At 43.4% G+C, this 11,620-nt stretch overlaps 2 protein-coding genes across 2 annotated transcripts in view; both read right to left on the reverse strand.

Annotated features, from left to right (window-relative positions):
• Window positions 1–2,921, reverse strand: part of ankrd54 (ankyrin repeat domain 54) — a 10,734-nt gene extending 7,813 nt beyond the window's left edge. The window contains exons 1-3 of the mRNA XM_020623135.1: window positions 2,402–2,921; window positions 1,263–1,310; window positions 1,076–1,174 (exon numbers count right to left, since the gene is read on the reverse strand). Of these exons, the coding sequence (XP_020478791.1) occupies window positions 1,076–1,174; window positions 1,263–1,310; window positions 2,402–2,783 (529 nt within the window). The 5' untranslated portion in view covers window positions 2,784–2,921. The remainder of the gene's footprint in view (window positions 1–1,075; window positions 1,175–1,262; window positions 1,311–2,401) is intronic.
• Window positions 2,922–3,764: 843 nt separating this feature from the next.
• The window catches only part of foxred2 (FAD-dependent oxidoreductase domain containing 2), an 8,247-nt gene continuing 391 nt past the window's right edge, over window positions 3,765–11,620 (reverse strand). The window contains exons 2-10 of the mRNA XM_020623119.1: window positions 10,382–10,593; window positions 9,479–9,784; window positions 9,146–9,397; window positions 8,407–8,718; window positions 8,161–8,327; window positions 7,426–7,591; window positions 7,091–7,317; window positions 6,317–6,487; window positions 3,765–4,618 (exon numbers count right to left, since the gene is read on the reverse strand). Of these exons, the coding sequence (XP_020478775.1) occupies window positions 4,386–4,618; window positions 6,317–6,487; window positions 7,091–7,317; window positions 7,426–7,591; window positions 8,161–8,327; window positions 8,407–8,718; window positions 9,146–9,397; window positions 9,479–9,784; window positions 10,382–10,590 (2,043 nt within the window). The 5' untranslated portion in view covers window positions 10,591–10,593 and the 3' untranslated portion in view covers window positions 3,765–4,385. The remainder of the gene's footprint in view (window positions 4,619–6,316; window positions 6,488–7,090; window positions 7,318–7,425; window positions 7,592–8,160; window positions 8,328–8,406; window positions 8,719–9,145; window positions 9,398–9,478; window positions 9,785–10,381; window positions 10,594–11,620) is intronic.

An 11,620-nucleotide genomic window follows, 5' to 3' on the forward strand; every position in this document is an offset into this window, starting at 1 on the left:
CCCAGGACACGCTGGAGGGACTATGTCTCTCAGCTGGCCTGGGAACGCCTTGGCATTCCCCCGGAGGAGCTGGAGGAAGTGTCTGGAGAGAGGGAAGTCTGGGCATCTTTGCTTAGACTGCTGCCCCCGCGACCCGGTCCCGGATAAGCGAAAGAAAATGGATGGATGGATGGATGGACTAATTTTGAAAATGTTCAAAATAAAAACTGACTTTACACTTTGCATTTAAACAATTATGTACGTTTTCACATTATTAAGTTCAATTTTAAGCTGCACAGTTTAACTACAGTTGTAGTCAAATGGCTGTTTTTCATTTTTACCTTTTTAAACTTATTTTATGGGCACATTTTGCTTTTTTTTTGTAAGTGGGTTGTAGAGAGGTGGACAGGACACGTGGGGGACAGACACAGAGAGGAGCTGACCTGCAACAAATGTCAGCGGCTGGACTCAAACCACCGACATTGTGCATGTGTATATGGTGTGCAACAGTGCAGCTATTCAGCTACATCTCACTTTATTAGAACAGTAAATTAAATCCAATTTAATAACAGTAAAATACATTTTGTACAATAACTGTGAAATTATGGGGCTATTTGTTGCTCCATTTCGTCCTTTCTTTCATTAACACACCCAAAGGCAGCACAGGCTGCTGTTTTCTACCGTCTGAACCGAACCCTGCTGCAACATGGCGGCAGCAGAGACGCAGCTCACAGCCAGAAGAGACGTCTACAGGCTTATATCTGTGGTTGGAGATGGGTGTTTCTGATCCTTTTTACTTGTATAATGTGTAATGTTGTTTATTTATATAATGTGTGTACAGCTGTGTGACTGTACCTATGATCTTGCTTTTGCTGGGACTGAATGCTGTGAGGTTTCCAGAGAGACAGGTGTGAGGACGCCTCTGATCACCTGCTACACGCTTGGTGGCAGTGAAAAGTTAAAGGACTCAATGTGAAGCTGAGACACTGGTGCTGATGTGACTCTTTGAACTAAATAAAACGAAACACGCCATTGATCTGAGCGTACCGAGCCTTCGTTTTGTGCCATTTCCTCCTCAGACATGACTCCAACCTACCGATGCTCTCATTGCCATTGCAGGAGGAGAAGTGCAGGGCTGTCCTCCCCTTGTCATCTGCTGCACAGGGGTCGACGTCTTCCTGCAGGAGCTTTCTAACTGAAAAAACACAGCGTTATTAGCTAAGCACCGCCTGCTCGGACTCTACTAGTGAAGGCATTTTACCGCATCAGGTCGCTGCTCATACCTGTGTCGATGTCGTTACTGTTCGCTGCTTCTCTCAGTCTCCTCACAGCTGTGAAGAGAAAATATTCAGAGATGTACAAATACTAATTTATGAATGATGAACTGAGATTGCACGGCGTCAGTAAACAAACAGCATTCACAGCCACGCTGGCTTTATACCTGTTTGAACAGCTGAGACTGCAACTGGTTCTCACACCATGACATACACGCTGCCGTCTTCTCTTACTGCGACACTGGGGCAGTACGTTTATATTCAAACAAGGCCACTACAAATTACAATTACTGATCATCTGAACCTTTGCACAACCTTACAGATTCTGTTTATTCTCTCAATTATTGGACTTTTGGATTGTGGCTTTTTTTGTAGACACACTTCCAATTTTTCTTAGATAATTTGTTTTAAATAAAAATCTCTGAAGCCCCCAAATCCCCTTTCTTTGTACAACTATCATAACAAGCATTTCCCAATTTGTTCCATATTTTTGTGTTTTGTAAATACTTTTTGGTATTTCTATCAATCTTGCACAGGCATATCTTTATTAAACAGTGTTTTAAGACAGCAGAGTCACATTATAGTATATAAGTCTATTATTAATGTCTTTAAAAGACAAAACAGTCCCACATTTCATTTAGTTGCTAGCAGACTGTTTAGTGTTTATTAGTGGATTAGTGTCTTTGGTCTGTCCCCTGTGTGTGTTAATGGTTTGTCCAGCCAATATACATGTTCCCCTGTGTGTGTCCCTTGTTGGGTCACATGGTTTTTGTTGACAGTTCAGTTTGCTGTATTTTCAGTCTCCTTATGTTTTGTTGACCTCTTTTAGGGCCCAGTCTATTTGATATTGTTGTTTGTATTTCTCCTTATTTTTGGGTTAATAAAACGCCCATAGTTTTAAAAGCTGGATCCTCTGTTTTACTGTTTGGTCCCTGACATTCTTCTTATACAACTTAATATAAGCTGTATAGATCATGTGGGATGTACATCAGCAAAATAAAGGAAGTGTACACGGGTTTTATTCACTAGTCGCACTGTCCCTGTTCAACTGTTATCACGCAAATTCACGTTACAAGTGTAGTAAACACTTGGTCAGCAGTCTCCACACGGGCACACTAACCAACACACACACTCTAACGGTCTCTTACCGTAAATGTCTTTTCCGATAGGACCGAGGTTCCGCACGGCTCGGTGCTGTCTCCTGGCTCGGGTCCCAGTCATTTTCCCCACCTTGCTCGACCCGCAACCGCCGCCGACCTCCGCTGGTCCCAGCTCCCACCACAGGTGCAGGTACCGGAGCTCTCTTTCGTCTCGCGGTCCGACTCGACCCAGCACCACTTTGCCCTCACCGATACCACTGATCCCGAACGCGACCGCAGCGGGACTCCCGTCGTCCCCGCACACCCTCTGCTCTCTGTCCGACGCCTCCCGGGCTTCATCTTCGGGTCCGGGCTCCACCATGTACTCTCCCTCGGAGCTGGACGGGTCATTATCGCAGGCTGTTGCCACGATGGGGCTCCACCCGTCCATACTTTACCGGGACTGCGAGCTGTGTTTGTTGTGCTACACTCGATACTTCTACGATGCTACTACCGAAGCAAAAAGGAAATAAAGCCGTAATTTAATATCAAGAATCAGCTTTCAATATGGCATCTGCTCCGTCTGGCACGGTGCTTTCAATATGGCATCTGCTCCGTCTGAGACGGCTAGAACGATGGCACGGCGCGTCAACACAGACGCTGGCCCACAAAAGTCGCTCCATCCTGGGTCATTTTCAAGTTTTTGTACGGGAGCAGACACCTTCTCTCTCGGCACAAAAATGTCCCCCGTTTCACATTTTCCAGAAAAGTAGTAAAACGCACACCCATTGCCCAGAGTCGGCAACTCACAGCAGTAAGGTCCAATCAGAATCCGTTTTGTTCGTTTGCTCCCGTCCAATTGTCTTTCAGCGTTTTCAGCAACAAGGAAGTGCTCCGTATGATTTGCACGGACGTACAGTATATAACGGTTATTCGTGTTGCGCATATGAACTTTGTCCTTTGTTGAACTAAAAATTCACTGATGTATTGGTTAAACCTCATTTAATTATTCTGGTCAAATATATTCGTAAATGTCAACTTATTAATATTAGAGACAGTTTTCAGACCAAAAGAAGCTCATAATGTTGATCAAAAATTACTTGTTCTGATGCCTCATTTATATTATTTTAAGTGTTAACTGCAGGTGGACGCCCGTGTTGTAATTTAGCTCCGTGTTCTGATTTTGTATTGTACTGAAATAAAGAGTTGTTAAATAAGAATAATTTTTTTAACAACTCAAAAAAAAACTAAAGTTTTAAAGACATCTTACCAATGTTTTGCCTACAGCACTGTCAGTTGTGTTTAATTTTGGATATAATGTGATATTTCTCATAAATGTCTTATTTAATTTTTCATTTTCTGTAGTCAGATCTTTCTGTGCACTCTTATTGTTAAAATCAGCAACATTCTACAAAACATTTATTTAAAATAAATAAAAACAAGCTTTTTATTTCCTCGGTAAATGTGTTTTAACATCATGTAAAATATATAATGCATAATCATTTTGTGATGCCCACCCTCCACCCATATAGTTTTAAATAATCTATACTGATAAGAACATGGCACATTATAGTGTGTATAAATATTCTGTGAGGGATAATTAGAGGGAGCTTTCAAGGGACAAGGGACAGTGATAACCACTGGTGTCAGTGGTTTCCCAAACCGGGGGCTGGTCCCCCCAAGAGGTCTGTGACGGGCAAGTCTGAGAGGCCATGATGTGATTATACCAGAAGAGGAAATACACATTTGTTTGTTTTTTCCAGGCTTTCATCTAATCTTTGCTTTGTCATGAATAAAAATATAATAAAAATAAGCTCTTTGGTTAAAATAGGTCTGTGGTAGATTTCTCCACCTGGTGTTGAGAGGTTCCAAGTACAGTTTGATTTATTTTAGGGGTCACAAGCCACAGAGTTTGGGAACCACTGATATTTAGGATGTCATAGTGTCATAAATATTTGGTCTTTCAGTGGGAATGACTATGGTGCTGGAGGTAGCACATCTGAGGAACCTAAACAGCATCATAGGCATGGTCTTACACACACAGATTAAACTATCACAAGTCAAGTTTCAGTCCTGAAGACATGGAGGCTCTGGTATGTGCCAGGTAGTTGGAGAAAGCAGGATCAGCCCCTGATGTGCCAGCACTGTGCTCGGTCGGCATCAGTCGAGCTTCACGAACGTGCTGCGACAGCCAACTGTTGTGAACAATACCCTGCTGCTTCAAGTATCCCTGCTGGCAGAACAGCGGTGGCTTGCGGTGGGTAAGGGATGAACGGAAACATGACTCTATAAAACAGGAAGGAGCACAGGAATGAGTTACAGCACTGCTACTTACTGAGAGTGACAGAGACAACAATGCTTTTTGAAGCACTGAATCAATAAGAAGCAATTGTGTTGAAATGTTCTGAACCACTGACACAGTTAAAAATGGTGACATCTGGCCAAATCCTTAATGTTGCATTTATGTGGGGGAAGTGAGGGTAAACGTTAGATCCCAAAGCTTGCGAGTAGGCTGACTAGAGTAAGGCTTGGGCTGGGTTGAAACAAATCATCAGACACGTGTAGTTAGGGTTATGATCAAGAGGGTCAGAGGGGAAAACAGGCCACCTGTCCCAGAATCTGCTCCTGAGTCTTGGGATCTGACGCCAACTGTGAAGTAAAACTAAGACCATGATGTGGTCTTGATGCTTTTATATTGTTATTTTGTTCAGTATCGCTTGAACAAAAGAAAGAAGACTTGATCACTCATGAACACACTCTACAGCTCTGGGTTTAGATTCTGTGGCAGAGTAACAAGTACATCTCATGTTCAAAACTGACCCCTCTGATACGACTGTGATGACATGTAGCTTAGTTTGAGATGGTCATGTGATTTTTCAAGTGGTGAAGCGAGGCATCGAAACATATTCCTGCAATATCACTGGTCTGAAAGGTCAGCGCTGTGTCGAGTTGACCGTTTCCAGTCTAACATCACTACCCTCTGCACAAGCTTGAAAGTTTCATGGTTCTTTTTCTGCAGATTTAATTCACTGTGGATTTAACCTTTAAGATGCAAATTTTCACTTAACTACTAAAACGATATATCTACATTGATGCCAACATTTCAAGGTTGAGTACAAGCATCAGCAGCACTTTGATGTGTGAGGCACACATCCCCTTTTTAAAAAGCTAAAAGCCTGCAGTCAAAATCTTCTTGAATGTGTAACATCATAAAATGTTCCTTGTGTTGCAATGAATGTTATAAAGTCTCGTCTCTAAACAGGTGTGTCAACAACTAATGTACAGGCACTTTATTTTCTTTGTTGTTTGGCAGCATTCTTTTAGTCCTGCTGTGCAACAGAAATGTGTAATTGCAAAATAATATTTTATAGTTCTAATGCCACGGAAAAGCAGATAAACCAAGAGAGCTACAGTAAGGGAATGCTAGCTGGTGAGCTAGCACTCTAGCTCTAGCTAAAGCACAGTGCACCACTTCTCCTGAGCTCTTTTTGTAATTAGAAAAATATGAAATTTGATGAACAAACATCTTTGTAATGCCACAATAAACAGGGCAAAATCTTATGAAAAAAATCAGGTAAACTAGTTTGGCTAAAAGATAATTAGCCTAGCTCAGCAGATTAGCAGGAAGTGCTGTCTTAGCTTTTGACTTGGTGTTGTTAAGTTGCAGTGATTGTAATGTGTGTGACTAAATCACTTATCTCTTGTATCTGTTAGCAACAATGTGCAACTTTAATAAAATACTGTATATCAATTCTGAAAAAAACAATTACAGAATAATGTGAGATTGATTTGCAACACACACACACACACACACACACAGTAGTGTAACAATTTACAGTGTACACTTATTTAGTACTATGACAGTCAACCAGCAGCTCTTAATGTACATGTTCAGTCCACTTTGTTCTCTTGTCACTGTCTATCACCTGAGGCAGTTTAGCTTGATGTGGCTAACACAGATCAGCTGCCAACGTGCTGCGTTACCTGCATAAAAGGCCCTGAGGTCGGTCTGGACACAGTGCTCCAGGAAGCGCCGCAGTGGCTGGATGTGAGAGATGGGACTCTCCCACTCTGTGAGGAAGTCCTCGATCATGTGGTGAACTGCCCTGGGCCTGGGTAAAGGCCAGCCATGAGGACGGAGCCTCATCTCTTCCTCTGGGAAGAAACAGAGTAGAGGGAGGTCAGAGGCAAACCAGTTCAAAAAGGTGTGGGCGATCCTTCAGTCTGATTACATGAATTTGGGCATCAACTTTATCAAAGCAACACCAACACCAACGGTTTACTGGCATCTAGATTTGTCCTCACAACTTTTACTAACAAACCCTTTAAACCTGAGCAATCGTTTTCAAATTTCTGCCTGAAAGAACAAATCCAAGTTCAACAAGTAACAACTCCACAGCTGTGAGGCCACAATGAACAACCCTGGACTCTGTGGATCAGTGACATCTGGGAGAAATTAGAAATACAATAAATCTCCCTGTACCCATCCCCAAGCCCAGGTGAGATCTGAAAACACTGCACTGATGCTGTTGAACCTGTTCTAAAAGTTCTGAACTGCAGCCATACAACATCTGATGCACTATAAATGTTAGTAGAGGTTACTGAGTGTTGATGGATCCAGGAAACAGCCGGCTGCACAGAGTGCACAGCCTTTTTATAGAGGACATGCAAATACAATACTTCAGTTTTGTTATAGTTTTCCTGTAAAAACTATCAAAATAACTATTTATTTGTACTGATAGCGATGCTCCTACTCACCAGTCGGCAGTGCATCATAGTAGTATAAAACTGGGTGCAGAAAGTTGGATTTCCAGGCTTTGGTCCAGTCTATTTCTGCCCTGTTACGCCCCAGATAGTCTATCTTCTGCTTCCCATACTGCATGACTAGAACCAGAAGCCCATGGCTGGAGACCTCGTGGCCTGAGAGCAAGGAGAACTGAGGCAAGGCCTGGACTGGAAACTCTTCCACGTATTCACACTGAGAGCTTCAAGTGAAAGGGAGAAGGCAGGACCAAAATACAATGAGCATAAACATGATCACTGTACTTTTACTTATTGTCAAAAGGTCAGGCAACGTGTTTGCATCTTCTTACCCTCGAAGAAGCACAACATCCCCAAGCACCTCATACATTTGGTACGGCCCAGAGGCCTCGTTGACCCGCTTCAGGATCCAGGACTGCAGCTGTGTTATAGACAGTTTCGTCACTGGCCACGAGTTGCTATGGTAACGATGTTCAAGTACACGATGGACAGCTCGCGCTGGGGCAGAAAATCCATAGAGTTGATTAAATATCACTTTGACCAGTGGCTCAAAAAATATTCATCTTTTACTTAAGTAAAAATTGCAATACTACAGTTTTATTATTAAAATTCTACTACTGGGTTTGGTTTGATTCATCTGATTCTGGAAAGGACCTGAAGGTATCAGGTACATGTAGTGCAGTAAAAAGTACACGGTTTGTCTCTGACATGGAGTCACAGGATGAAGGAGCAGAAAACGGAAATACTCCAGTAGAGTACATACGTATGTGGCTCAAAATTGTACTTAAGCACAAAACATGAGTACATGTACTTAGTTACTTTCCACCAGTGATCTTGATTATGTGTCAGACTGGTACAAAAGTGTTGCTTTGCTGAAATGTACAAGTTTCAAACTCGTATTCTGCTGCAATCCAGCTGTAACCTGTGTATCCGAGTGTTCACGTTGTGCTATCGACTACAGGTGCTGTAGCTGGAATCGCACCTTGTAGCCCAAGGTGTGACTACTGAGGCAGAAAGGATCAACAAACAAAGACAACCTAAATAACAAACATCTGTTAGACTGTCACCTATGTAACGAAATCCATGGACGAAGCCACCGCTAGATGAGCGGTAGTCTCGGGAGTGAGCAGCAGTTCCCAGCACAAACAAGCCGGGGGTGTTCTTGCCTTCGTACCAGGCGGTCACACCTGGCAACCTCCCCTTTGCGTTGTCACTGTTTGGTGGTCGGGCAGAGCTGGGGTACAAGAGAGCAGAATTTATTACCAGGACAGTACATTACTTGTCATTAATGACAATGTTACATAAATCTCTACCTGTCAAATATGCTGAAGTTAAATCTGAATCCAAGGCATCGAATCACGCGGTCGTACGGTTTTCGCATGGCGAAGTTGTCAAGATGAAACCCTGGCAGTTCTCTTCCTGTCACTTCAGAGCTGTTTTCCTGGCTTTGCATGTACTTATTAAAAATCAGGTACAACTTTCCCTTCTTCTCTTTCTTCTTTCTGCCTGATTTCTTCCTGCTGTCCTCTTTGTGCTGAGCAATAGCAATTGTCTCCAGGGGTGCATCCACCAGCCCATCAAGGGACTTCAGCTGGTATGTGTCTAGTAGCTCATTATTCACAGCTCTGAAAAACAGAAACAGCTGAGTGTACATTAAAAATGCCAATAGCGCCAATGCTGAACAACTAGTGAGGCTGACATCAGTGTTAGATTCCTAACCAGGGGATGGCCAGGGGATAGGGGAGAAACGTGGTTAACTGATTTGAAAAAAGAAAAAATAGACACAATTTAATAAAAAAAATGTATATCTACTTATTAAACCTAAACAACGCGTGTTGCAAGAGAGTGCGTAAAACTAGTTAGCAAACAAGTGCAGAGATAAACAGTTAGCTAAAAGTAATGGATGGAGATTTTAAAAGTAAGCTTTACTGAAATGGATAAATGGTTAAACCAGTTCAAACAGTTAGCTCAAAGTAAAGGATAAACAGCTGCAATAGCTGGCTAACAGTAATTAGCTAAATGAATGGATAATTAACAGATCTTTAGCACTACCTGAGATCCCCAACATAATGCGTTTGCCAAGCCAGTCGAACAGGGCTGGAACCGATCATGTGCACCCGACTTGCTCTTCCCAAGATGCTCTGGGCCGTTTCAAAAGCAGAGTTCCCCTTTCCCAGAATAAGAACGGCCTGGTCCTTGTAGTCCTCAGGATTAGTGGAGATGGACTCGTAGCCCTCAACCAGGTCAGAACCGACAAACTCTACCGTCTGAGGAACCCACAAACCTGTGGCTACCAGAAGGACGCTGAGGGAGACAGAAGTAGAACAATCCACAATCCAAGCAAATGTAAAATGTTCATCTCAGGGCCAGAATGTGGTGAAATACCTGCATGTGTAGTTTGACGCGTGTTGATCAGTCAGGACGTAGCTCCTGCCAGTGGCTGACAACGCTGCTCTGATCCATCCAATGTCCACACCATACCGGACCCTCAGCCCGAGCTCTTCCACAAACATGGACAGGTAGAGCGGGAAGGCGTCAGCAGGTGGGTAAAAATCACCACTCACTTTCTTGAACAGGAGGTCAGGTTTATCACTCAGCAGAGAGTTCCAGTCATGGCGCAGGTTGAACTCCCTGTTCCGACTTCCTGTGTGGATCTTGTTAATGCTGATGAGCTTCCTGTGTCTGGGATACCTCAACACACAGAGCAGAGAAGGAACGTGTCAAAAGGAGGGATGGGCTCCGACAGCCGGTCCGATTACTGATCCAAGTCCAAGGTGACAAAAAACCCAGATTTACTGAGCTTCATGAACAAACCGACAAAGAGAACCTGGATGCAGACAAGATGGCTGACCGCCAACCTTAACAGGAAGTAGTCAGTCTTGGCTGTAAGCTGTTAACCTCGGCAGATTTACAGTTAGCGGTCGGGGTTAACCCTAACCATAACCCCACTTCTGGAAAAAATTAACAACTTCTGGCCATGGTTACAATCCGCCATCTTGTCTGCAGCCAGGTCCCACTGCTTAGTTTACACTTTGCAGACATCAGCAAAGAAAAAAAACTTGTGATAATTCAGCTACACTGTTGTATTTTGTTACATTTCAATAAATTTTGAAAAAAATTCTGTTGTAAACAGATATGGCAAACCACTCTGAAGTCCATGAAACAACTGCACAATGTAAGAAGCCTTGTGCTTAACTGCTTCTGACTGATCCCTGGTCAGAGACGACTTTCTTAGGCTGCTTCTTGTGCCTCCTGAACCATGTGAGGTCCTTTCACAAAATGACCTACTTGTTAAAGAAGCTGCCTGGTCCCGAGTTCCTCTCCAAGATGATGTAGTCTCTTTTGGCCTTGGAAAGGAAGTATCCCATCTGCAGCCCTGCAGGCCCAGCTCCAAGCACACAGTACTCGTAGCGGTGAGTGCCATTTTGGTTATCAGCGGAGACTTCCACACAGCCAGTCAGGACAAAAAGGAGGAGACAAGGGAGGCTCAGATCCATAATCTGCTGAAACATGAAGATATGTAGTCAGATGATACCAGAAGACTGCAAAAGGTCTGAATGCCTTTGTAAATGAGTTGAGTTTTAATTCATCAATTTCCAAAAAATGCCTAAGATGAAGGTAAAGTCTCTCCTGCTGGCGACTATAGCCTGATTTCACACCGTGTAAATTCACTAAGAGTTACATGTAAAAATAAAGAGAATAATCTGTGACAGTAACTTCTACTGAGTGCAAATGTGCTCTCTTTCTTCAGGGCTGCATGTGGACTCATAGGTTAATGATTTTTAAGTTCAACTTTTAGTGCAACTTTATTAAGTTTGTAGCATTCAGCTTTTGTCTAAGAGCTGTAAAATTTAGGTTAAGGTCACTAGTCCAAACCTCCGGCAGAGTCATCTTGTTGTCTACAGCCAATTAATCTTGGAAAATAAGAAAATGTACCAAATTAAAAAGAAATCTACAACCCAGTATGCAGAAAGTGAACAATTATTAATAACAACATTAAGTAAACTCCACTGAGAAGGCTGTAGTGTCAGGACATTAACTTGGGGATGGCATTTAACACCCTGCTGCAAAGGGTCACGTGATTTAGGTGGAGGTGTCCTTTGGATGAATATGTCTAATAATTAGAATAAAATGTAATGTTTTCTATTGTCTGTCATTGTTTTAAATATGTTAAAGTCCCCTCACCTATGGTCATGAACTTTGGGTCATGACCGAAAGGGCAAGATCCCGGATACAGGCGGCCGAAATGAGCTTTCTCCGCAGGGTGGCCGGGCGCACCCTTAGAGATAGGGTGAGGAGCTCGGTCACCCGGGAGGAGCTCAGAGTAGAACCGCTGCTCCTCCACATCGAGAGGTGCCAGCTGAGGTGGCTCAAACATCTGTTTCGGATGCCTCCTGGGCGCCTTCCTAGGGAGGTGGTCTGGGCATGTCCCACCGGGAGGAGGCCCCGGGGCAGACCTAAGACACGCTGGAGGAACGATGTCTCTCGGCTGGCCTGGGAACGCCTCAGTATCCACCCGGGAGAGCT

The sequence above is a fragment of the Monopterus albus genome, unplaced genomic scaffold (assembly GCF_001952655.1).
Source record: "Monopterus albus unplaced genomic scaffold, M_albus_1.0 scaffold292.1, whole genome shotgun sequence".
Classification (NCBI taxonomy): domain Eukaryota; kingdom Metazoa; phylum Chordata; class Actinopteri; order Synbranchiformes; family Synbranchidae; genus Monopterus; species Monopterus albus.